This window comes from Dryobates pubescens, chromosome 9, assembly GCF_014839835.1.
Source record: "Dryobates pubescens isolate bDryPub1 chromosome 9, bDryPub1.pri, whole genome shotgun sequence".
NCBI classification, from domain to species: domain Eukaryota; kingdom Metazoa; phylum Chordata; class Aves; order Piciformes; family Picidae; genus Dryobates; species Dryobates pubescens.
This window is the reverse complement of record NC_071620.1, coordinates 10,728,831-10,755,852: the sequence shown is the minus strand read 5'-3', so window position 1 is coordinate 10,755,852 and position 27,022 is coordinate 10,728,831. Positions and strand designations below refer to the sequence as shown.

General features: G+C 45.7%; 1 protein-coding gene across 3 annotated transcripts in view; it reads right to left on the bottom strand.

Moving 5' to 3' along the window:
• The window catches only part of RIPOR2 (RHO family interacting cell polarization regulator 2), a 113,370-nt gene that overhangs the window by 62,902 nt on the left and 23,446 nt on the right, over positions 1–27,022 (bottom strand). Inside the window, exon 1 of one of the 3 annotated variants that reach the window (XM_054164064.1) lies at positions 8,281–8,547. The exons of the other annotated variants lie outside the window; for them this stretch is intronic. Coding sequence (XP_054020039.1) covers positions 8,281–8,341 — 61 coding nt within the window. The 5' untranslated portion in view covers positions 8,342–8,547. Of the gene's footprint in view, positions 1–8,280; positions 8,548–27,022 lie in introns of those variants that run through there. 3 annotated transcript variants of the gene reach the window in all.

Sequence of the window (27,022 nt, the reverse complement as noted above, 5' to 3'; positions counted from 1 at the left end):
AAAGCTCATCCCAGTGTGTGACTTTCTCTTGGGCCAGGCATGGGGCAGGCAGGAAGGCAGAGCTGGCCTGTGGAGCATGCTGGCATGATGGAAGGGAAGGTGCTGCAAGCCCTTGTGTGTGAGGCTACACCCACCTCACCCAGTTCTGTCTGAGTTTTTGGGACAGTTTTCAGTTTTGCTTCCGAGGCCTGAGGACCAGCCACCCCTATGTACATGCATGCTGCCCTACAGGCACCAGCCACATTTGTGCCTGCTGCTGTCAGGCTGGCAGCAAGGGACTGCTACAAGCAGAGAGAAAGCCAGGGGTTTCCAGCAGTGAAGGATTCCCATGTCTGTGTTCTGCATTGGCACCTGGAGCGGCTTCTTCTTTCCATCCCTGCCCTCCCTCCTGCTCACACACACACTATTGACTATAAGGGTAACTCAAGGTAACCAGCTTGAGGAGTTAGGACCCTAAGTATCTGAGAAGGCTGGAATAAAGGTGATTGAACCTGCCCCAATCTGGACGCAGCTGGATGTGTTTATCCCTGAACAAATGTTTATTCAGGAAGGGGCTGGGTTGCAGTGGGGCTTTCAAAAACATCTCACTTTATTTTCTCTCTCTTTCTCTGGTTTCCTTTCTTTCCACCTCACTTTTTGTCTTTCCAGCTTCTTACCAACTAACTGAACTTTAGACATTTCTAAGCTCTGGGAACTTCCCAATTCCCACACTACCTGCAATTAAACTGAAGTAAGCCAATGTCAGCCCCTCTAAGTTGTGCAGCGATAAGCCTATTGTGCTCAGGATTTCCATAGCAATTTTGCTTCACTGTTTTCCAGTTGCCAAAGACACAGAATATCAGTGGCTCTTCAGAGCATAACTTTTTCCTGCACCCTCCCCACTCAATCTTTTTTGGACTGTGCAAAAACACACACATACACCCACCCCCCTCGGCAGCAGGTCTGTAGGTTGAGCTGTGAATTTCAGCAGAGAGGAAGGATTGCTTAGGTGGCAGCCACAGCAAGACCCTTCTTCAAGCCATTTCCCTTTTCTTACAAGACAATATTGCTTAAAATTTTGCAGGGGCTGACATCTTCCCCCAAGAGATGCTGAGATATAGGAGAAATCCTACATCAGGAAATCATCCCACCATCAACTCTTTTGTGCCTCTGTGACATGGTCAAGTGCTTGACTCCCCTTCCCTCTCTCTCTAATTCACGTTCTCAGACTGTTTTCACTCCTTGCCTTTTAACTCTGCACTTCCTGGCCCAGTTGTTGTGTGACTGTCACACCCCTGGTACACCAACCACAAGGTTTGGTTTTAGCATCCAGGCAGGCGGAAGCTCATTTTAGAGGTGGCTGAGCTGTGCCTTGAATTGTTAAGTGGGTGAAGTTGTTTACGCCACCAGCTCATGCTAGCCAAGACACACTAGTTTTGTGACTTTAGTGACAGGACTGGGTGACAAAAAACTTGTGCTTTTGGAAGCTTTGTAAAGACACTGTCTAAAAAATGAAAGGGAAAAAAGAGTGCAGAGGAAAAAAGTTTTGGTTCAGTCTTTGGTGAGGCAATTGTTTTGAGAGTCTAGAAGGTAGCCTGAGCACACCTACTTGGTGTTTTCCCTCTGGTACCTCCTCTTCCTCTTTTCTCTGAGGGTTGGTTAAATGCCACTTGTTTATTTGATTGATATTTTTGTTCCCCTCACTGCTGTTATTGTTAGTCATCTATAAATACTGTCGACAAACACAAATTGAACATGTTGCCTTCAAGATACAGAGAAGGAAAAGGCAAAAAGATCAAAGAGCTGTATTAATTAAAAATTAGGGAGACAACAAAGCAGAAAGTCTCTCTCATGTCAATAAGTTTTTAATTTCAGGCCTCATGGACTCAATCATTTCTGCTTCAGATACCGAGCATGATGCCCTCTTAAAAATATCCCTCCAGCTGCCCAGGACAGCTGGAAGTGCCGGGGAGCTGGAGCCCTGCGGGTGGGTCAGTGCGGGGGCGCCTGGGTGGGGACGGGTGTCTTGCACTGACTCCTCTGACCACAAAAAGCTCTCTCACTCATCTGCATAACTCTGTCTGCACATGGACCACAAGCAAAAAGAAGCAGCTGCCAGAAGCAGGTGAGAGAAGAATTTAGCGCAAAGAGGAGTAAATAAAAACACTCCATAAGAGAGCACCCTCTTTTCTGTGCCATCCTTATCCTGACTGTTTAGTAGGTCTGCCCATAAGCTTGGAGAAAGGTGCTTCAATCTGAGTTTATAAGCCAAGCATCTCTTACTATGATCTATCTATCTGGCTGAAGCAGACACAGTTGCCTTGGTGATGTGATAGGACATCTCTTCCTCTGGGCTGCAGTGAGTACAGCACACGTGTCCTCCATCTCTGGGAATGCAAGATAAGCTGAAAGGACAGGTAGGGATAGTGGGACTTGTAAACATTGTCAGGACAATGATCCATAGTCTCCCAGCAGTCAGTGAGGAGAAGCTCCTATGCATAATACATTGCAAGGCTGCATATCTTGACTACAACCTCCCCAGATATTAGGCACTCATATGGTGGGGTGAAACCATAGGCAAAATGCTATCTCTGACTATCTTTGAGGTTGAATACACTGCTGCTATTTACACACAAATATCTTAGAAGACACAGTCTGCTTAAAGTTGCATCCATCTGATATACTCTGTGGGGAGGGGACATACCTGAGTGTACTCTCCCCAGAGCAGGCCTGGCAGCAGTGGGTGAATGCCTGGCTAGCTACAGCATGGAAAGAAGCCTGGCCCAGTGGGTCATGGACAAACTGTGATGCTAGTCCTGCTGAGTGACTTTTAGACAAGTCATGCAGCTGTAGGTCCAAGGAAAGCATAGTGTCTTGTATTGCTTTAGGGGAAGAGAAAGGTTGCTTAACCTGAATTACTGCTGAATAAAGAGCTTGCCTCAGTTTTAAGTTAGCATCCAAGCTTTATCCTCACTTTTCTCTCATATCAGCAGCAATGTTACAATGCACCAAGTGCTGCACCTAACCACGAACAGCAGCTACCTTTTGTTTCAGCTAAGCTTCAAAGCTGATCCCAAACCCCAGAACTAAACCCCCTTTCTCTCCTAGAGAAGGCAGGCAGGCTTTGCAAGGATGCAAAGGCTTCTGGTACACTTTTGAAACATACCTTACAAGTTTGATGCAGTTACTGTTCTGTTGGGAGCCTTGCTGGGCAGGCAGTGCTGGAAGCATGTCTGTGTGCTGTAGCAGTAAATCTGTCTTGGGCAAAGAGAGAGCCCTGGGATCCTGGCACTGCACAGTGCACTTACACAAAGTGTGGCTCTCGTCTGCTGAACTGGAACACACACTTACTCATCATTATCAAGCAGGCAGCTTTGGTTTTCCCCCCCATACTTTGGAAACATGGTTGGGATTTTCTGTTTGCTCTGGCCTGAGAGGCAAGTCATGGTTACCCCAGGTACCGCCAGAGGCAGGAAGTGAAGATGTGAGAGGAGACATCAATATGGAGCAGCTGTATGAAAAGATCTGCAATAAGCCAAGCCTAATTTCTATTTCTCCTGTGTGTTCTCAGTTTGGATACATTGATCATTACTAACAAAATGCCTGGACCCACATGCTTGCACTGTTTGCTGAGTGCTTGCAAACTCTGTGCCTAGGGCTCCTGCTGTGCCAAGCCCCTGGCCCTCATCTGAGGCTGTGCCGAGGTGATGGCATCATGCCTCTGTGTGAGCACTTGGCTCTCCTCCTGGGGTAAAAACAGGTCTGCCAAGAGACCTGACTTGTGCCCAAATCTCTCTCCCTCCCTGCGCCTGGGAGTGGCAGGAACCTTCTTGGGTCCTCATCTTAGACAGACCCAAGGAAAACCCACGCCAGTTTGGCTGCAGTGATGAGTGGAAGCCTTGTGCTAGTAGAAGTGGTTTCTTTTTAATGAAATATAACTTGAGAATCTCAGGCACTTAGAGTCAGTAAAAGCTGAAAAACATTTTCCCTAAAGTAGGTGTTTTGACCTAACAAAGGTGCAAGAGTAACTGAAGTAATTTGCCTTGAATTAACATAGAAAGTAAAGCAAAATTAAAACAAACAAACAACGCAACACATCACTGCCTGTACTTTCAAGTGGCTAAAATAGTTCCTTCTTGAAACTTTTGCATACTACAGCTGTGCCATGGTGTAGAGAAGAGGGAGTTGTGGTTCACTGAACCTAAGCACAGACATTTGCAAACTCTCTGCTGATGCTTTGAAAGATAGCACAATGTAAGCACGAGGTTGTTATTAGAAAACAAGAAAATTAACTAACAGATTTTCCTTGAGGCTGAGCCCAGAGAGTGGTGGTGAATGGTGCCACATCCAGCTGGCAGCCAGTCAGTAGTGGTGTGCCCCAAGGATCAGTGCTGGGCCCCATGCTCTTTAACATCTTTATTGATGATCTGGATGAGGGCATTGAGTCCATCATCAGTAAATTTGCTGACGACACCAAGCTGGGGGCAGGAGTTGATCTGCTGGAGGGTAGAGAGGCTCTGCAGAGGGACCTCGACAGGCTGGGCAGATGGGCAGAATCCAACAGTATGAGACTGAACACACCCAAGTGCCGGGTTCTGCACATTGGCCACAGCAACCCCATGCAGAGCTACAGGCTGGGGTCAGAGTGGCTGGAGAGCGGCCAGGCAGAGAGGGACCTTGGGGTGCTGATTGATGGATAATAGGTTGGATGTGATGATCTTGAAGATCTCTTCCAACCTGGTTTATTCTATTATTATTATTATTATTATTATTATTATTAGTAGTAGTAGTAGTAGTAGTAGTAGTATTAATATTAATATTAATATGTTTTCATGTTTTGAATGCCTTTTGCAAGATCCAGCCTGACTTTTTGGGAAGATATCTATATACTTGTCACACCCAGCTTGTGACTTGATTTTTCATTGTACAGTAAGGAAAAAATGATAGCATGGGAGCATAAGAAGATTAAAATCATCAATTACCAATAATGCTGCAGAAAATACCAAATTTTTTGACTTTTTTTTTTGTTTGTTTGTTTGCACTTGGGACAATATTGGTGCCAGTTGACAGCATATATCAATGGAAAATATCTTCCTCTTTATCTTTCCCAAAGGAAGATTTTAAACTGCATCTTTGAAAAGAGAAATCCAAGGAGCTCTTTGTTATTTATTTATTTACTTTTGATTTCAAAAACCTTGAAAGGACAGAGGATTTCCAGAGACCTATGAGTTGATGTTGTGTCACTAACAGCGTGATAGCCTGGCAGTAGTCCTGGCCTAGTTATGAAACAGCAGATGTGGGAGTCATACAAGCAAAATTAAAGGAAATGGAATACAATTACCAGCACTCATTAGCATAACAGAAAAAAAAGTTGTGTTGATAGGGTACTTAGACTCTTGTAAGAAATAAGATGATACTGCATGAGATCTTGACTCAAAACAGAATAGATCAATTTGAGGCAGGCTGAATGGATCTGCAACAAGACCGAATGACAGACGCAACCTAGCTGAGGAATCATCAGGGATGCCATTTTCTACCAAGGACCCACATGGATTGGTTCCATACCTATGGGATTTAACTCTTTTGATGTCAGTGACCTGCAAAAGAACTTTAGACAGTGACTGACTGAATATGCAGATGGCACAGTGGCCTGGGGAAGTGGTAGATCATTCCAAGAACAGGATTCTTGAGAAAATAAACTGCCATCTGGTGTTTGTATGGGCATAGCTGGGAGCAGAGGACATAATTATGGAACAGTGTTGACCCTGTCCTGAGAAATGTTCACACTGAAAGACTTGAAGAATATAGAGAAAAATCAGATGAAAAGGAGGACATCATGTGATGCTGGGACCTAAAAGGACTCAAGCACTCCTTGTGCGTATTAGCCAATCCTCAAACTGATATATATATATGAAGTTTGAGTAAATAGATCATGTAATTTCTGGATTGCTCCCTGGTGTAAGAGTTTTGGAGCAGTGGACTCCATGACCTATAAACACATCTCCAAGGGGATGGTCCCAAGAAGAACCATGAAAATGCTTGAAAGATTAAGACTCACGCTTGGTAAAGAAACAGTCCTTAATAACAGTCTGCTTGGCAAAGGGTTAGAGTAGTCTGAACACAGTCTGTGGATATGAGACATTTATGCATACAAACAGTAGTGAGTTCCTTGCTCTCCCGGACAAGAGAACAACGAGCTCAAAGAAAACCCAGACAAATCAACACTAGAAGAGATAAGATATAACTGTCTTTAACTGTGACAACAGCTAAGCATTGGGACAAATGAAAGAGGTGGGTGGGAGGTCTGCCATCACTGCTTTCCAGATCAAGCCAGATGTGGAAAACAAAAACCCATAACCAACGCCCTAGAGCTGTGGTTTGTGCTGAGCTGGGAGTCGGAGTTCAGCACCTGACAAATGCTTCCATCTGGCCTGAGAACCTGTGACTAAGTTTTGGCTGGAGCCTAGGACTCCACAGTGTGAGTGGGCTGAGGACTGCCCTGTGACTGAAACAGGCACTGTTACCCCCAGCTCAGATCCCACCCAGACCCAGGGTCAACAATGCTCCAGAAATAATAGTCAAAAGTTAATGTTTCCCTGCTGAACCATTCCAGAGAGAGGAAAGGGGCTGAAGGAGAAGGCTAGCACCGTGCCTGTGGTGTTTGGGCTTTCCAGCGGGCAGCTTTGGGAACCAACAGACCTTCTGGCCTAGAGAGCAGCCAGAGCAGATTTCTTCCCAGTTACACATAGTTGACCTGTAAAGGCTGTCACCAACTCATAGGCTCATAGGGTAATTCAGGTGGGAAGGGACCTCAGGAGGTCATCTAGTCCAACCTCCTCCTTGAAGCAGGGTCATGGAGAGGTTTGTAAAATGTTTCTGCCTTTGAAAAGCCAGCTTCCTCTAGCTGTTACTGGATCAGCCCTGCCAGAAACAACTTAGCTGAGAGGCTGGAAAAAGGGTGTTTTAAGCTCTGTATCTTTCCCTTCAGATAACACAATATAAATGTTGAATAACCTGTACACATTCTTTCCCTTCTGTATTTCTGATTAAGAACACAGGCTAGAGGTTTCAGAAACAGCAATGAATCCTAAATCCCACTGGCTCTTCAGAGCACTTGAAAATGTCCATATGAAGCCAGAGCATGTGGCTGGTTATCTTGGGAAGCAGCATCCACCGGTACAAGGGCACATGCAGGGAATGCAACAGGGTACTTTCAATGCCAGTTGATTTGCCCAGTATCATTGCATCTTCCCTGGACTACCAAGACTTTTTCCTGAATGCAAAAGCTCTGACCTCTCCTTTCCATAAATCCATTGCCCTTCTGAGCCCAGACTGAGCCCAGGGTAAGGATTGGGTGCATATACACATAAGAAATGAGTTTGAGTCCAGACAGTACATCATTGAGACTGCTTTCTTTTCTGTGCTGAAGCCTTTCACTGGGGCTCAGATAACTTGATATTGGCACTATTCACTGCTAAGTTTTCCATACCAACCGCAGCTGAGCTTTGTTTAAATGAGGTTTGCCGAAACTGTGCTGAAAGTGAGTTTAAAGGTTCACAGTCTTTGGAGTGGATCCAGGCAGCTCTTTGTGCCTTCAGCTCCCTTGGAAACTGTGGAGGGCTAGGGGCTGGGAGAAGATTTGCATGAGCAAGTTCTACCCCTGGCCCCAGCTCAAATGCAAAGAAGAGCAGTAAGCAGCAACAGAAATTAGACACTGTGGGCCAAATTCTTACTCCTCCTCCTGGTCCTTTTATCTGCATCTCTGATATTTTGACCTGGTAGTACTTGATACATGTGTAAACGGTGGCACAAGCAGTGAGAAATCCAACTCTGGCAGAAACAGTTTCAGGGATACGAAACTATGGCACTGGTTATGTGCTCTAGGTTGTGGTAGTTGGAGAACAGGAGGCTAATTTTGTTCAGATAATTTAAGTAGCAAGTTGCCCTTAGCCCCTGTAAAGAGCCCCTACTTCTTTAATGACAGCTGCACCTGCAGCATTGAATGCCCAATGTGCTACTTTGCATAGTGCAGCCATGGTAGAAAACACACTTGTTGTCCCCCCCAGCTTTCTCCTTCTGTAGTAACCTCCTTGCTCAGGAAGCAAGCCACTGAACCAGTGTGAAAGTCATTTATATTGTCTCTAGGTTGCTTTTGTTCTCCATTCTCTTAGGAAAATAAAGAAAGGCTGGTCACCCTATGACCTTGGAGCCCACAGACAATTTCAGATTTACCCAAAAAAATACCACCCAAGACTCTAGTCTGAGTAGGAGGAGGATTAGTTTGATAAAAGATGACTTTACCTTCCCCAAAGGCATCATCTTCTTCTCCAGATGCAGTCTGATCTTCTTGGGCGTGCTGCATTGTGGACAAGGACACAGCTCAGAGAGCAGCCAGAGCCAAGTGCTTAAACTGGTTCCTACGCTACAGCTCGACTGTTTCCTTTCATCAGTTTCCTAAACATTTTGGTGGCAACAACTTCCGCATCGGCACTTAGGAAAATAGTCTCATTCATATGAACAACACTTCTTGCTTTTACGGACAGCCTTTGAAATGGCTTTTGAGGTGGGGCGCCCTCACTGCTGAGAGAGAAGTTGATTTTGAAAGCAGAGGCAGGCAGGACGAGCTCCAAATGCACCCTGCCCTGCTGCTGAGAACGCCGCTGCGCAGTGGCTGCTCTGTCAGCCCGGGCGTAGGGGTTTTGCATATGAATGTGAATCCTTTCTGTTGGCAGAGGTGGAACCAGGAACAACTTGCCTCGCTCAGTCTGCAAAGCAGCTCGCTTTCACCATAGGGACAGTCCGACCAGAATAATGCCCCTGGGCTCTGTCAGTGCTACGTGGTAGTGGGATTTTGGGCTTTATTTATCACAACAGTGCGTTCTCACCCATGCTGGGGTGACCCATGGCAAAGAACATGTGGACAAGTTGGAAAGCCACAGGTAATAGCAGTTGTCTTGTGGGACGGGACTCTTGCTGTTAGACTTTCCTGGGTCACTGTCTTTGGTGCACTGCCAAACCTAAGGACCTTCCTGCTGGTCAGGTGAACAATAGAACATCAAAGTGAAACTTGCTGCCTGTCAGTAATAATCATATTCTTTGAGCATCTCCACTACTACTAACTCTGCTTCACACTCATCCATTGAGTCGCTGTGTTTCCTGAACTTTATAAAGCAACTGGACTCCTTCCTTCCAGGTCTTTCAGTTTCTGAGAGGACCTTGCCTACAAACTTACTCTAAACTTGCACAAAACCACCTTTGGGCATCACATAGTGTCTGAGCCCTGAATAGTCCTGTTGACTTCACTGGGTCACTCAGAGATACTCATGTGCATATGTGTGCACATACAGGTGGGAGGCCTCACACCAGTAGTCCCTTGCATCTCTGTTATCAGAGGTTTGTCTGCAACGACAGTCAAGGTGTGCTCAGTCTAGTAATTGCATGTGTCACCACACCCTTGAAGGCAAGAGCCCCAGCACAGCAGCCCTGTTCACTACAGCTTCCAGTGGGTGAGTCACAAACAGATGTAGCGAGTTCGTCTTTAATTATTATGGTTTGGGTTTTTTAAGCTCTAGCAGTAGGCTTCTGCAGGGCTAGAAATGGTGACAGCTGTTCTCCTAGGCAGTGCACAACTTGAACGAGTCCAGATGGAGAAGACAAGACAGAAGATGAGACAGGTCCATTTGGAGTACCTGACTTAAGCCCAGCCCAGGCCTTAGAGCCATGATCACTAGGTCCTGTAGCAAACACTATGGTGACACTTTGGTCATGATAGGAAGGTGAGAATCCCCTTCCCAGCTCAAGCACAGCCTTGCCCTGGGCACAGGTAAAGTGTCTCCTAGAACCTGGAAAGTAGCACCAACAGAGCTTGTGCCTCTCCCTTGTTCTCACATTGGGTATCGCAGAGTCTGTGTTTTCCTAGATGGATGTGGCCAAAGCCAGGACCCTCCTAGAACTATTTTTGGTGGTTCCAGAGCAGCAGATCTCCTTGAGGAACAATGTTCTTAGGGGGCCCCCTCTCATTCTTTGCTTTGCCTTAAAATTACACTTGTTTCAGTCACCGTGGAGTAAAGACAACAATTCGTCCTAATGAGTAGGAGAGGACTTGTTTCTGGCCCTGCTGGACAGGCTTGGGGAAGTCACTTCTCCTTTCTGGACTTGCCCTTTCAGCCTTTTCCTGCACTGCTTATTTGAAGAGATTCCTTCAGGCAAGGACCATCTTTGATTAGGTGGTAGCCGCACCCTGTTGTGCTCAAGGGGAGTATCCCTCTGCCTCAGCCATGGTGGTGAGCAGATGAAGACAGTGGTAAAAAGAGAGGAACACCATTATGGGGTGATGAGAGGAAGCACAACAGAGGAGGCAATCAGTAAGAAAAGGGTGAGAGATGTGAGAAGAGGAGTAAGAAGATGGAGACATGAAAGCTGCAGAGAAAATCATCAGTCTGGAAGGAGGGGATGCAGGGGGATGGCACCTCTCTGAGTGCTGCCCTCCAGGGTCAGGAGCCACTGAGCTTGAAGAGCCTGGCAGGGTCAACACGTGAGAAAATTGCTGAGGGTGAGGGAAAGGAGAAGTACAGAAGGAAAGGCAGTTACAGGGTGTACCTTGCCTTAAAGCTTCCTGGCAATAGTTGTTCCCAGCAATGGGTAGCTGCTTCATTTCCTTGAAAAAGCAGGAGGTGGAAGGGAGAAACCTTGAGCCCCTCTAAAGTCAGTGACTAAACTGGCCCAGGGTGCTGTGGAGCACATCAGTCCCTGAGGGCCGGCATGGGGCAGAAGAGGCTTTGCTGTTCCTGCTGAGGTGGGTTTTTGAGCTTGATTTAAACAAGTTGCAAGCTGAGTAATGCTACACATACAGATGTGAATGACTCAAAACAGGCAGAGAGTGGAGCAGGAAGAAACCCAGACAAAAAATACTCTGCATCAGAAACACTAACTTTCCTGTGTTGGCCTGCAATTGGAGTTCATTTGTAAATTGAGCATGGGAAGTTTTAGCCATTTACTGTGTCCTTCAGAAACACAAAGGAGCAAGCCACATTGTCCTGGTTATTGTGGCAGCTCCCTTTTGTGCTGCATTTCCCTGGGACTTAAAGTTATTTCCTTACCCACTGTTTTCAGACAGCCTCTCCAGATGCCTGTTACCTTGACAGCCCTGTTTTCTTTTATTTTCGGGAATTAAAAGGCATCAAAAGCTGTCCTCTCTTCTGAAAACAACTGTCACCAGAATGAACACACGAGCCAGGCTTGTGATGAATGGTAATGACTCAGCCTCCACTGCAGATGCACAAAGAGGAGTTGCTTTGATTTGCTCCCATGTGCCACATTGTCCCTTGACGGCAGCCTCACCTACATTGCTCTCAGCCCGTTATGTTCCTACAGAAACCCGTCCCCCAGGGCAGCACGGTGCTCTTTCCCTTGAGAGGGAAAGAAAGTTAACATGGACAAAAACCAGCTCACCTAAACAGTTCTAGGATTCTGTGATTCAATGCCTGGGCCCTGCTGCTTTGCATGCCCACATCTTTGCAGTTTACTGGTCTCAGCCATGCAGCCTAACAAAGTGGCTTCCCCCTTTCTTTATCCTGGGTTTATTTTACCCTCTGCCCACCAGAAGTATTTTAGTCTCATTCTTGTTGAGCTGTTTGAAAACACGGTATCTTTTCTTTTCACCTGTTGGCTCATGAAGCCCCTCTCCACACCAAAACCCAATTTTGCAGTCACTGCAAAGCTCTCACGTGCTGTTTTTCATGCAACCACATCTGATACCGCTCTCAGAAAAAGCCACCACCCATCCTCTAAGAACCTGTCAACAAAAAGTGGGGCAGCCCGAGGAAATGTCAAAAACAAGGGTGGATCAAGCAAGAGGAGGCAGATTTTAGAACAGCTCTTTTAAATTACCTCAGTCTTACTTTTCTTCCCCTGCAACTTACTCTATTAGAATTTCTGACCCAGGATTAAAATCAAGTGCTCTGATGTTTTATCTTCAGATACAGGACTAAAAGCCAAGACATTCTTAACAAAAAAGAAGTGTGAAGAACTGTGCCATCTAGCAGTGTTGGATGGGGCTGTTTTATTTCATCCCTACCTTCAATTACCAACACTTCCACAAGCAGCAGGAAAGAAAAGCTGGCCAATTTCTGCCCTGCAGAAGGGAGGTATCTTCAACAGCTTCTGCCCTATTCACATCTCCTCCTGCTGCAGCACAAGTTGTGTCTCAGAGGGTTACTTAATGCCCTGCTTTGTTCTGTGGCTACTGTGGGGGTCAGGATTGCATTTGGGGGGATTGAGCTACATGGAAAACAAGGAGGGGGAAAAATATAGAGATACAGGAAGGGCAAATGACCCTAAGATGGAGACAGTGTGAAGGAGGATGTAAGAAAAGGTGGTTGACACCAGGTCAATTTGGGAAAGGGAGTGTTCACATGGATTTAGAGTACTTGTATAAGTTTTACTCTGGGTATTGCTGCAGTTTCAGTTCTCCTGGTAAACTTCCTCCACAGAAACCTGAAGGATGGAGTTACAGTAGCTTGTCTAGTTTTAACTCATAGCAAAGTTACAGGGACTACAGGGGCTTTGATGAAGTTTAGATTGTCCGTGTCAGTGACTGACTGCACTTTGGTTGTTCAAAGAAAATCTGGAGGAAATTCTCCCTCTTACTGTCAGGTAGGTGAGTCAGCAGGCCAGGACAGTGGAAGACACAGCTCACTTCATAGAACTTCACAGAGCTTAGGAGCCCTGTGCACAAATCCTCATGAGACTATTTGGAGAGCTGATAAGAAGGGCAGGCTGCAGGAACCATTCAATCTGCAGGGAGGACAGTGGTTCCTGAGGACCCCTGCACTGCATCAGACAGTGGAATGTATGAGCTGGCCTCTGGGAAAACTCCATTCCTGTGCCAGGGAGGTTATGGTGCCAGTCTGGAGTGTAGCTCAAGGTACTTGAATTATGCAAAAGCCATGGTGGCTGAAGAATTGCAGGCTGGCACCTCTAGCCCAGCTGGTGTCCATATCAGTCTTGACACAGAATACAGAATTAACCAGGTTGGAAAAGACCTTCAAGATCATCAAGTCCAACCTATCACCCAACACCATCTAATCAACTAAACCATGGCACTAAGTGCCTCATCCAGTCTCTTTTTAAACACTTCCAGTGATGATGACTCCACCACCTCCCTGGGCAGCACATTCCAATGGTCAATCACTCTTTCTGTGAAGAACTTCTTCCTAACATCCAGCCTAAACCTCCCCTGGTGCAGCTTGAGACTGCGTCCTCTTGTTCTGTCACAGGTTGCTTGGGAGAAGAGACCAACCTCCACCTGGCTACAACCTCCCTTCAGGTAGTTGTAGAGAGCAATGAGGTCTCCCCTGAGCCTCCTCTTCTCCAGGCTAAACAACCCCAGCTCCCTCAGCTGCTCCAAACCTCTCACCAACCTTGTTGCCCTTCTTTGGACATGTCTGAACAACTCAACATCTTTCTTAAACTGAGGGGCCCAGAACACCTCAGTCAGAGGGCCTGATGGGAAGTCTAGACACAGCCTCAATGCCCCAGTGGTCACATACAACACAGTGAGCAGGAACCACAACACACATGTTGTTTGTGCCCTACTGTCTTCCTTCCTGTGCCTTGCCATGTAAGCAGTGAACCCATCACATACCCCTGAGGTGAGTCATACGTGTGCCCATTCAGGCATATCTCTGCATCCACAACGTATAGCATGTATCACCAGGCCTATCAATCAAAGGTGACTTTGGCTTTCTTCTTCTGCTCAGTATGCTATCTTTCATTCCAGTATCACTTGGCTTATGAAAGTAAATCATTACCTTCTCATAGCAAAATACTAATTCAGTTCAAGTGGAGGAAGCAAACCATCCCAGGCAAAACCCTCACAAAATTAATATAACATTGAAAATTGTACTCAGTAAGTAGTTCCTGGTGGTTCATTATCAAAGGACATCAAGTGTGATTTTGCAGGGCTCAGTCTTGGGTTATTCAATATATCCCTTAATATCCTAGATGATAGAATGAATGTGATCCCAGTTATTACATTGCAGATAGCAGGCTGTCCAGGAGGCTGCACACACTAGAGGACAGAATCAAAATGCAAGCTAATATTGGCAAGCAGGAGAAGTGGTCTGGAAAAAATGAAATGCAAAAGAGCAAGCTCAAGCAAGCATAATCAACCTTGTATATGCAGGTGGAGGGAAGGCTGCTCAAGTAGCAGGCTTTCAGCAAGAAGGCTGGAGGCAGCCCAACGAATTTTGGCCAATAGTACCAATTGTGTCCAGTTCTGGGCCCCTCAGTTTAGGAAGGACATCGAGACACTTGAACGTGTCCAGAGAAGGGCAACAAGGCTGGGGAGAGGCCTTGAGAACAAGCCCTATGAGGAGAGGCTGAGGGAGCTGGGATTGTTTAGCCTGGAAAAGAGGAGGCTCAGGGGAGACCTCATTGCTCTCTACAACTACTTGAAGGGTGATTGTAGCCAGGAGGGAGTTGGTCTCTTCTCTCAAGCAACCAGCACCAGAACAAGAGGACACAATATCAATCTGTGCCAGGGGAAGTTTAGGCTGGAGGTGAGGAGAAAGTTCTTCACTGAGAGAGTCATTCGCCATTGGAATGGGCTGCCCAGGGAGGTGGTGGAGTCACCATCCCTGGAGGTGTTCAAGAGGGGATTGGACGTGGCACTTGGTGCCATGGTCTAGTCATGAGGTCTGTGGTGACAGGTTAGACTTGATGATCTTTGAGGTCTCTTCCAACCTTGGTGATTCTGTGATACTGTGATACCTGAATACAGCAGAAACTTGCCATCGGGTGTGATGAAAAGCAGAGACGTGAAGTAGTTCTGTCACTGTGGTTGGGGTTAGAAAAGCCTCTGACAAGGCATCTCAGTACAAGCAGGATAGAGATCATTTGGTGGCAGTCCTGAGGGGAGCAATCAGACTGCACAGAGGGTTAGAAAATGGGAAATTAAGGAAAAGATAGGAGGAACCAGAATGACTTCTTTTGAAGGTGAGAAGATGAATACAGGAGAAAAGCCTAGTCCTCAGCCCTTCTCCACCTCTACACATACACAAGGAGTCAAGGACTTTGCACAATGGAGGAAGCAAATTAGGAGGTAAATTGGGTAGCAAACTAGCAGAAACTGGGAAGAAGCAAGTTAGGGGAAAAAAAACCACAAGCCTTTCCAAGACTCAAGACAGTGAAGCAGCAAAAGCAAGTGCTTGTGTGAGTCATTCCTGAGTGAATCAGAGTGCTGATTCAACTTGCAAAGCATCCGTGAGGCTTTTGAAGAACAGAGCAGACAAGTAGCTATTGGGAATAATGTAAGAAGAGTTGATACTGCCTTAGGGAAGGGCAGTGGGAGTAGGGAATCTCTTGAGGTTAGACTCAGCGCTATTTTGCTGGAGCAGCTGTTGAGTAATGCTGGATTTCTACTTGTTAGATTTCTTGGTGACACTTGTATCCGTGCTAAATTATCCCACTGTCTGAGGGGTCCAGCACATTCCAGTAGTTCTTGGCTGGAATGGGAATATCTTTGCTTTTTCACCAATTTAATTATCCCTACTATCTTTCTGCTCTGTAAGAAATCTTCCTCTCTGGTAGCTTCTGCCTTCATTCTTTCTTCCTAGGTATTTTCACACCTGTTCTGTGATCCAGTGAGGTCATTGTCATCAGCAAAAAACAGATGATGGATTTTCCATCCTTGGATGATTAAATCATCTGCTTCCATCACCAATGCACTGTCAAGCCTCAGCATTTCCCCCTTGTCCACAATGCATTCTTTTCATCAGTCCATAAAATGCTATAAATTACTGTTTAATGTGATTCTGCTGCTCTCTTGCAGAGCACCACTTAACAGAGACTGGTGGACATAAGGAACGGCTGCTGCAAACAGTGTTCCTGGAAGAAGTTTGAAATTTGGGCCATGCCTTTGCCTCCAAACTGTGTTACAAGTAAGGTTCAAACTGCTCAGAGCCCCATCAAGCCTGCCCTTGAATGCCTCCAAGGACAGGGACTCCACCATCTGGGCAACATGTTCCAGTGTTCCACCACCCTCACAGTAACAAACTTCTTCCTAATGTCCAATCCAAACCTACTCTTCTCTAGTTTAAACCCATTGCCCCTTGTCCTAGTGCTACAGGCCTTTGTAAACAGTTTCTCCCCACCTTTTTTGTAGGTTCCCTTCAGGTACTTGACAGCCACTATGAAGTCTCCCTGGAGCCTTCTTTTCTCCAGGCTGAACAACCCCAACTCTTTCAGCCTGTCTTTTTAGGAGAGGTGCTCCATCCCTCTGATAATTTTCAAGGTCCTCCTCTAGACCCATTCCATCAGGTCCATACCCTTCTTGTGTTGAATGCCTCAGAACTGGACACAGTAGTCCTGGTGAGGTCTCACCAGAGCAGAGTGGCAGAATCACCTCTCTCAGTCTATCACATCATCCCCTAGTCTGTATTGACTGAGCTGACTCAGACACAGGACCTTGCGCTTGGCTTTGTTGAACCACTTGAGGTTCACTTGAGCTCACTTCTCCTGCATGCTCACTTCTCCTGCTCACTCACTTCTCCTGCTCACTTCTCTGGATGACATCCCATCATATTTTGTAGGAAGGCATCACTTCAGAGAAACACAGAATGGTAGGGGTTTGAAGGGACCTCTGGAGATCACCCAGTCCAAGATTTCAGTCTAGTTCACACAGGTAACTGCAAAGGTGCTGTGACACCACTGGCTGAAGACACCAGTGGGGTAGTTTGGTTTCTATCTGATTTGGTTTCTGAGACTTGGATGCTCTCTCCCAGGCTATCTGTTGTCACCTGCTACCAAGGTCCCAGGGAATCTGAGCATTTAAGCCCAAACTTAGTGGCGATGCCAACACTCAAGTTTTTGATCCTTCCCCATACACTTGTAGGGAACCATGGCACAGTTAGTAGTGAGGCTGTTAAAACTGGAGCATCTTGGGTCTAGAAAAGCAAACAGTTGGCTCCAAAGGATGGAATAACTCTCCTTTTCTGCATATGCTGGAACAGGAGAACTTTTCTATTAAGAACAAAAAGGCTGTTGAGAGGTGCCTGTTCTGGCTTTCAGGCAACTTTTTGAGAACTTTGGCTGAAGAAAATGACCCCATTTTGTATTTTCAACCTCTTGTTGGCACATCAGTGCCACCCTGGTATCTAGTTCTCTGAATAGTTGCAACAGCAGGATTTGCTTCTCCTTTTTCTGAAGCCCTAGAATAAAAGTGTATCTGAGAACGGAACCTGTGGCAAAGGAAATCTCACCACAAGGGATCCCCACCCAGCTTGCCTTCCTCCTTGAGGAGGTGGCACAGGGCATGCGCAGGGGCTGACTGTACCCAGGGCTGGTAATAGCTTTTCTGGGGGGATTGCTTCATTTTTTACTCCTACAAAACAGGATTGAAAAGAGGCTTTTTATTTTTTTTTAGCACCTCTTTTTTTTCATCTTGTTGAAGTGATTAGCAGCTCAGAGACAGTGTAGTGACCACAGCAGACTGGTATTTGTGGTGTTGGGTGCTTTTAACTGAAGAGCAACACTTCTTCCTCCACAGCAAAGCACTGAGAGTCAAAAGAGGGGATGTGGATTTGAAACCTATCAAAAGAAAGAAGTGAAGAGCCACATCTGTATCTTCCAGGAAGAAATGCTGGCAAACAATGATAATATTTGTAGAGTATCTCAGAATGAGGAAATCCCTGCAAACATTCACATGCATCTGCAATTCCTTACCTCAGAAAGGTACAGACAGGAAGTAAAGAGCAGCTTTTCCACCTTCAAATGATGGATGTACATAACCCGGCTGCTGTTGACCATGGTATCCTATACAAATTTCACTCACAAAAATGCACCTACAGCCTTCCATTGACTGTACAAGGTGAGGACTTTGCTTCCCTCCTGCTGCATTGCTACACTCATACTTAGCTGGCTCAGGAAAAGATCACCACCCACGGCATCAGTGTTTCTTAAGCAGCCTTGATTTTGTCAATCAGGCTGTCTTTCATCCTGGCCTTGTTTGCTGAGAGAGCTACTTCAGAGAGAGCTGTACAACACAAAAAAAGTAAAAATAGCAACACGAGTTTCAGCAAAACGTGGCACTCTAGGCAGTTACATTTTGTTTCCTGTTTGCATCTCCTGAATTTGCTTTTGCTGGCAAGTTTAACTCTCGTGGAGAAGCCACCGCCCTACACAGGTCAGTGAGATGCTCTCCTAAACAGCTGTGGACCATGGAGTTAGTTTCTCAAAGTAAACAAAAAATGGCCCAGTCTGAAGAGCAAGTGTAAGTGAGCTTGAGTATTTTACATGGCAGGCAGCTCAGAAATAATATTCATAGCTGATAGAAAATAACACAAGCTAGTCAAAAGGAAAATCAGAACCTAGTGTGTCCTCGTGGGCAGACTCTTTGTTCTAGTACAGAACAATACTGTGGTGGCTCCAACAGCCTCAATACAGGTTTTGCTATTGCAGAATAGACAAGAAATTGGCAATATCAAAGTGGTGAGCAACAAAGCAACTATTGTAGAAGACACACCAGCATGCCCTACTTCATGCTTTCTTCATGGAGAGTGCTACTGCCTGTGAAAAAAGCTCTAAGGGGAGGAGGGAGGGAAAGTAGTTCAATTTAATAGAATAATAAAACTATTTAGATTGGAAAAGGCCTTTCATATCATTGAGTCTACTTCATGCTGCCCACCCAGTTCTGGAGGCAGGCAGAGAGATGCCATCCTTTGGAGCGTGTGGCAGGGATGGAGAAGCCACGGCATGAGCTGGTTAGTGGGCACCAGTGGGCGCTACCCAGCATGCAGCAGTTCACCTTTGTCATTGCTGCAGTGTGAGGCAGAGCCCCAAGGAGAGCCTCTCCTCACTTCTCACTGTGTGGCTGCCTCTGCCACAGCACCCTGCTGTTCTGCCAGACCCAAGGCTAATGAGATAGAGGGTGTCAAACCTCTTCCCTACTCCTATGCAGAGGCTGGCTAGGATGAGGATAAAATGCAAGTCAAAAGAAAAAAGATTAATGTTTTTTTCATCATACATCTTAGCAACAGTACCTACGTGGAGATCCAAGTATAAGATCTTTTGCCCCTCACCTTTCCAAGAATTTAGCATGCTGGAGTACATACAGGCAAGAAACAGGATGACAATTTCAAAACTGACACATAGGAAGATTCTTTCCTTTTCACAAGGGTTTCACCATGTGGACCAAGCTGGATGAGAAGAATTTCTGAACCTTTCTCCTCCCCATGGAGAATTGCTTCTGTGTGGGAAGAGGTTGTTTTCAGATGGCAACACCTCTGTAGCGGCTTTGATAACTATCCAAACCTGCCTGGTTTTGGTGACCAGCCCTCTCCAGGTAGTTGATACCCAGAAGGTCTCACATTTTCAAAGCATGAAAACCCCAACCCCCCATGGACTGCTCTCCAGTGAAACTAGGTTGCTCAAAAACATCTGAGAAAGGTGGAAAATGAAGGCTGCCCTTTTGAAGTAGATAGACTGTCTTTTGGAGCAGAGCAGAACAGAGAAGAAAGGCAGCTGGTGACATATTCAGTGCAGTGCTGGCTCCATCTGAGCCTTCTTTCATCAGCCAAATTTTAAATTAATCTCAGTCTGGTCTCTGAATCTTGCTGGCAAGTTTTCCAGTAAACTTAAGGCTCAGAAGAGGCTAAAGAAAGATGCTAAGCAGACAAATTTATCTTAGGGTCTCCAGGTGTGAGCAGCAGTGCCTGGGAAGCTGTTGGTGAAATGGAGGCTGCTGTGGGAAAGGTGGGATGATCTCCTCCAGCACTGCACACCTTTTGCACACAGGGTGAGCAGGCAAAGCCCACTGTGAACCAAACCTGGTTACACTCATGAGCTGATACTCAGTGCTTGCATCTTAAATAATTAAGTGAATCCAAGTCTTTTGCTTTTATTGTGTTTTCCTTGCTAAGAGCAAACGATGATGTCTTTTTTAGCTCTTAGCATGCAAGCAGTGTCATTTCCTCCCAATTTTTTTTCTGTTCCAGCCCACAGCTGATGAACAGAGCAGACAAGATGAGGCATTGCTGTGCTGGGAGGATGTCACTGGGGGCTGTAGGGAAGCTGGAGGTGAGAAGGAAACACCTCTGACCCTCCTCACACAAGGGCTTAGGAAATGGAAATCTCCAGGACAGTTTTTCCTCTTCATTTGTTCACATTATTGAGATTTAGCCTCTGAGTGCCATGTCTGACAGCCTGACCCTTTTTCTTCTCTCTTTGCTCCATGAAGCTGAGATACTGCCTAATGCCAACTCATCCAAACACCCTTTCCCAAACTGCCCACTTATCCCTGTGCCAAGTCTGAGGACTTCTGATAGTTTAAAGCAAGATAAAAATGGTCTTGTCTGGAAGGTTTCAATGAAATCCCCTCTAGGTCAGGAATCCATCACTGCTGTACTTGGGTAAGGCTTTTTCCATTTTCAAGGCCAAAATTAAACTTTTGAGGAAGGCAATAAGCCTGCAATTATGCCTTTAGGGTAGATTGCATTGTAGAAGCTGCAATAACTTGTGGAATGAATCACCAAGTCTGAAGTTGCCTTTCTTTCTCTCCTTAGTGGTCAAGGTTGAGTATAAGAGGAAAGTAACTCAGTGTAGGTGGATCACAAAATATGTTAACAGCATAACAGCAACAGAAGGGCTGACCCAGCCCTGTGAATTTGCAGGTTTTACTTTCTTAATCACTTTTCTCTTTCTCAGGAGCTATCAGAACAGCAATACATAGAGCTTTTAGCCTGTGCTCTCCTGTTCCTTCATCTCAGTCTCCTCCTTGGCTACAGCCAAGTGGCTCCATCAAGCCTTAGTGAACTTGAGCAAGCAAATGTGAGCAACCTTTGCCTGTTCAAGCCCTCTCTTCTGAGAATGGGAAAGGCAGAGCAAATCCATGCTGCTCAGAACAGCCTCCACTTTTCAGACCTGACTGCAGCTGAGCTTTCACCCCTCTGTTTCTTGCTTCACAGCTCAATGAGTGAAGCAAAACCATCTGAGACACAGGTTCCAAAGTGGCTGGCCCATGCTGATGGAGCTGGCAAGCTTCCTTGAACCATTCACCAGTCCAAACTGCTCTTCATTATCTTGCTTTTTCTAACACACACAGAGAGCAGTGTAATTACATTCATTTGAAAAAAGGAAAAAAAAAAGGCAAGCCTTACAATCCAGAAGGAAAGAGATCACCAAACCAAACCACTCCACTGCACATGCTTGTCCCTTTGGGGGCAGAAAAAGAGAATAAGTGAACTGTGAACTCTGGCAGACCCCAGCCATTCTGCCTGGCACACCCCTGGAAGGGTGTGCTTGCCATGGGCACGAGCCAGCCATGAACCTTGGCAGGAAATGGAATACAGCTCCTTGCAGGCTTGTGCAGTGTTCACTTAACCTAGATTTGAGCAAAGCATTTTGTGTGACAGAAGCAGCCCATCCTGAACATCATAGCCAATGCTCAGAAGGCCTGGAACAGGCATAGTAGCACTGTCTGTGGGTAGCATTACCTCCTGAACTTCTTGAAGGAAAGGCATCACAAAGCAGAGCTGGGCACTTCTCTTGCCTGAGCTGTATTTAAGATGATGCTCCTGTGCTCTAAAAGAGAGAAGTTCCCAAGAGCACATAAATATATTATAAAGCAGCAGAACACTCAATAATTAATTTTCAGCAAAGAGAAGATTTTATTGCAACCAGAATGGCATAAAAAGCCTTTTGGATTCTCCTAGTCTCTAAGTGAAAACCTGTTGTGAAAGAGGCTCAGCCAACATGATCTGATCCCCATCCAGTGACATCCTGACTCCATTGAGGAGGAAATGCAATTTCCTCTGCTATCTCTCAGTAATAGAAGTACAAAGTCCACCAAGTAGTAAATCCCTTCCCTTTTATTTTGTAATTAGAAATGGTCTTCCAAAGTGCTAGAACTGCAGCAGCTCAGAGGATCATCCCACTCATTTCCACCAGCAGTGAGCTCTTTGCTCACTTGTTGCATCTTGGGACAAGTAACTCTGTCCAGGCACAAGAAACTCTTTTCATGAACACACTGGGTGGCAGGCAGTGAGGAAGCTATGCTTTTGTCAGTAAGATGCCTATGTGGTATTGTTGGTTTAAGAGAAGAACCAATAAAAGAGGAGGGATTTGACAAACCAAACCTTCATGAACAAGGAAAATGCTACTAAGCTGGTTACTATGAGCACTTTCCTGCATACAAAGCTGTAGAGGATTCTGACTGAATGACTTACAAACCACCTATACTAAATTTTATACTTCATTTATTGCTGTTATTAATTTCACTGCTCAAAGCCCAACAGCAGATAAATGATTAATACTATGTGATATCTTAATGTAGTTTTCTACATTATATAGGGGGGTTAGAATACTTCCACTCTGTTACTTTATCATTCCCAGCAGACCATGGCAAGGCAGTAGCTCAGCATGGGGGTGACAAGGGCAGCCCCCACACAGTCCTCCTTTGCACAGGCAGCAGCATCTCCTTGCACCACCCTTCCTCAGCTCTGTCCTACCAGATCAACCATCAGCACTATATTCAAGGGGCAGACCCACTTGTCATCTAAGGGGCTGAGAGAGGCAAATGAAAGCTGCACCAGCTGGGTAGCCCCTAGGCCACAACTTAAAAATACCAATAAGAGCAGGACACACCAGCTCCTGGTGACACTGTTGAGTTTAAAGCCAGGAAGAACTCATGTGAGTTTGGCATCCATTCAGTGGTTTATCCAGAAGGTGTGAAAATGAGAAATGGGGAGATTCTCCTTTAGTGAGAATGCTGTCATCAAAATGTAGCAACGAAGGTTTAACTACTGTGTGACTGACAGCCTCCAGGCAGGCTGATTCCTCACAGCAAGGACTGAAGCTGCTGTGGCAACAGGATGAACTTGTACCCATCGCCCAGCAAATCCACGGGCAGCACCAGGAGGGAAGCAGCAGCCAGGATAATCTCTCAGTACCAGCTGGCTCTTACTCCTGCTGTTTCTGTGATAGTTATAAAAGCTTTTTCTTCCACATTGCTAATCCCCCAGTGATGTTTCTGGTGGGAAAAAGCTGTCCCAATTTCATACCAACCTTCTGTGAATTTTTGTGGTAACTATTTCAGAACTCATTCCAGTGAGTTTCTTCAGATTTCCCCAGCCTGAAATGCTATGTGTTCCTGTAATAAGGATGCCACTCATAACTAGGAAGCTTGTTTCATGCATTATTTATTCATTATTCTATGTGGTGAATGTGGGAGGTGTTACAAATCCATGGTAGGAGACCTGGAGGTATGCTCATTTGCTTGTGTAGGCAATGAAAGTATTAAATTTCTCTTATCACCAAGATGGTGAAAATCTTGATTTCTTTCATTTCCTCCATCAAGGAAGCAATTACTGCCAGTGTGAGCACACAGTGTGATCTGTTCAGAAGATACACAGTTGCTAGACTAGATCTGTTCTCATCATTTGCAAAAGGAAGACCTGGAAAGTAGGCATTTAAAGGAGACAGAATCTGCACATGGTGTAAAATGAAAGATTTAATCTTAGCCTTACTTTAAAGATCTGGGTTTGTGTTGCTGTCTACTATCTACTGCCCAAATCCAAATCCAAATGAAAGGTTAGAAGACATTATGTACAGGCAAGGCAGAGTTCAAAATCACCTTGTTTGGGATGCTGTCACTCAGGGTTTTGTTCCTGTCTGTGCCAGAAGCACAGACCTTAATGAGCAGGTCAGATGTTCAGAGGTTTCATATAAGTTTAAAAGGGGATAAATTAAGACAAGTCCTTTTGGCTTCTATATAGTTCTACAGTTTCATCTTTCCCTTGGTACAAAAGATTCCAAATCAAACACCCACAAAACCCAGCCACTTCTAAAAACAGCCAGGCCTTAACGGCGAGCATGCAAGGGGCATTCAGGAGCTGCCAGGGGACAGACCTATAATCATAGGACTGGTACTCCTCAGCAAGGAGGATGTAGGTACCAGCAGGCAGTACCAAGTGTAACGTCCCTCATGAGGAAAGGTTGAGGGACCTGGGTCTCTAGCTTAGAGGAGACTGAGAGGTGACCTTATTCATGTTTAGAAATATGTGAAGGATGAGTGTCAGGAGGACAGAGCCAGGCTCTTCTTAGTGATACCCAATGACAGGACAAGGGGCAATGGGTGCAAGCTGGACCATAGGAAGTTCCACGTGAACATAAGGAAAAACTTTTTCACTGTGAGGGTGACAAAACACTGGAACAGTCTGCCCAGAGAGATTGTGGAATCTCCTTCTCTGAAGACATTCAAAACCCATCTGCACACATTCCTGTGTGACCTACTCTAGGTGATCCTGCTCTGGTGGGGGGGTTTGACTAGATGATCTTTCAAGGGCCTTTCCAACACCTAACATTCTGTGATTCTGTGAAAGTTCTTCTTCTGGATGTGGGACAGAGAATGAAAAAGATAGTGATACTCAGAGCACCACCAGGACCTGCAGAGTAACTCAAAGCCACAGAGGTAGGAGGAACAGAGGGGCATGACCCAAAGAGCCAAGAGATGGTAACACTCTTAGGCAGAAGACACTCCTTCTCCAGGTGGCCAATGCATTCATAGGTCACAGCGGACCTCAGAGACACTGGAGGTGTTACCATCAGGGCACACTACTGTGTGTATGTACTGCTGGAAGCATGGCTAGAAAATGCTGAGAGTGCCCTGGGATCTCACACTGCTCTATACACCTCTCTGCCCAGATCCCACAGTCCCACCATCACCTGCCCCAGGCAGAAATGCACTCCTGGGGACAAGGGCTCAGTGGTAATTGGTTTTGCCTAGAGCTTTCTTTAGCTTTCCTTGCATGGTTTCCCTTCTGATCATGTTCATAATGTTCCCTTAAATGAATCACTGCTCTTCATTTCATGAAGTATCACTTGCACAGCTATTTTGCTGAGTATCTTAGTGCTGAGGTAAAGGCTGGTAGAAGAAGATACCCTATATTCAGTTGACCCCTGGAAGCTAGGGAGCCTCCAAGCTGGGCATCCCAAGCAGCACAGAAAGACCCACTTTTAATGGCTTGATCCTCCAAAAATTAATGCTGGCCACTGGGGCTAGGGGCTCCCTTCTGCTCCCAAGCTGTGAACAGGTCAAGGAACCATGAGATGGAAAGCACAGCAGACTTAAACTGAGGTTTGAGCAAACACCAGTACCAGCAACAGTAATGCACCATGCACACATTTGGCAGCATTTTTTTGTTTTGGGCTAGCCTCCTAGGTTTTTCTAAGGGCAAGAAGCAGTCCTGGACTCCCATCTTCCCAAGGCCATCCCAGCACTTACAGACATTGTGCAAAATGCAGGCAGCAAATAAATGCCTCAACCAGAGGCTTCCAACTAGATCCCAGCGACATTCTTCAGGACGGTCAAGCAGTGGTGACAGCTGACACAGCCACACGAAGTCTCTCAACCCATGGCAAGGAGAAGCAGGTGAGGCTGCCACGGGTGGAGGAAGGCAGATGGTTCCATCCATGTCAGCAGCTTCCAGAGTAGCTTGTGGAAAGCCACAGCATCACACCATCATGTGCAGCATCCACAGCTGCTGGATACAAAATGGCCTGGTGGTTGACAACAGGCTGAGGGTGGGTGGACAAATAGCTTTTCCTGTTATTGCTTTCAAAATAGTGGGAAGGGAAGAGGCATGGCACAAACATCTGGGATATGTGTATCTTTAATGACCTCAGAGTAACTGGGAAATGAAGCCTGGGGATCAGCCCTATTAAAAGGAGTGGAATTTCAAACTACTGGAGAAAGAAAAATACATTGCTCTAGATTTCTGAGCAGATCTTTACTGGCACAAATTCCCTCCCCTGCTATCAAATACTGGGAATTGGTTTTGGACTTCAGTGGCAGAAGTTGAACTCCAAAGATGAGTTTTCTATTGCTGCACTTTAAAAGGATGTCAACAAAAAAGCTGGACAAACAGCAACAAAAAAACCCCAACCCCCCAAAATTCCCATGGTGGGAATAAAGATCTGTACATCTCTCTGGTATACAGTTATTATTCTTATCTAGGAATAGAAGATGTAGTTTTTCTGTAATAAAAGTAACTAATACAAATCCACTGTGCTGGAGAGTGAATCCCATAAAATCATTATGCCTTGTTCTCATGGCCAAGCTTTGCTAATGCCTTGGCTGTGAAACCTCATGAGTGATGGCACCTGAGATAGGATCTGTGAGCATTGTCAACAGCTCTGGCAAGCTTTGGGTGAGGGGGGCAGCCCAGCAGAGGAAAATTGTGACCACAGCTTCTTACATTAGTGTGCTCTTGTTAGCCAAAACCCAGCTTGCACAGCCTATGTAATCACTTCATAGGGTTATGGGCTGGAAACATGGCTGTCAAGGAAACCATATATAATTTGTAGGTAACTGATAGGGTTATAGAACTACAGAAACAGTGTGAAAGCCTATGGGCACACCAGCTAAGCCATGGGTACATCTGCACAGATTTTTTCTCTGAAGGAGAAAGAGAAAAGAGACAAGAAAGGAAGGAATTTGAAGAACTAGTCATGTAGGATCAGTTAAATACAAAGCCACACGTCCAGCTGAGAGCAAGCAGCAAGGTAGAGCTTAGAGAGCCACTTTCTGACAGAAAGAGAGGCTAAAACCCTAAATGAAAGTTAAAGTTAACCTGAAGTTGAAAAATCTCTTTGGAGGAAAAGATCCCCAGTAACTTTCTGACAGAACATTTTATATCTTGCAAAGCGATCTCAACGAAGTGAAGCAACTTCTGGCGGAGGCACAAATGACTATCAGCTATAATTTCCATTTCATCTGAAAATTGTGGTCATGTGTGGAGTTGGTAGAGCACATTCCACCAGCAAACACTCTCTAAGGAATAACTGGGAGTTGAGAAAGCTCAGGAACGTGCTTACCCACAATCACCAGACAAATCTGTGGCAGTGAATGGAAGAAAATGATTTCTTGCTGCAGCTACTTGGCAAAATGTCCTTTCAGAGCAGAACCTGACCATGGTAGAACAACCTCCAGGAGGTCATTGCCTAACAAGTCTTCTGCCTTACGGAAAACGCTTTCCTCCTCCTGATG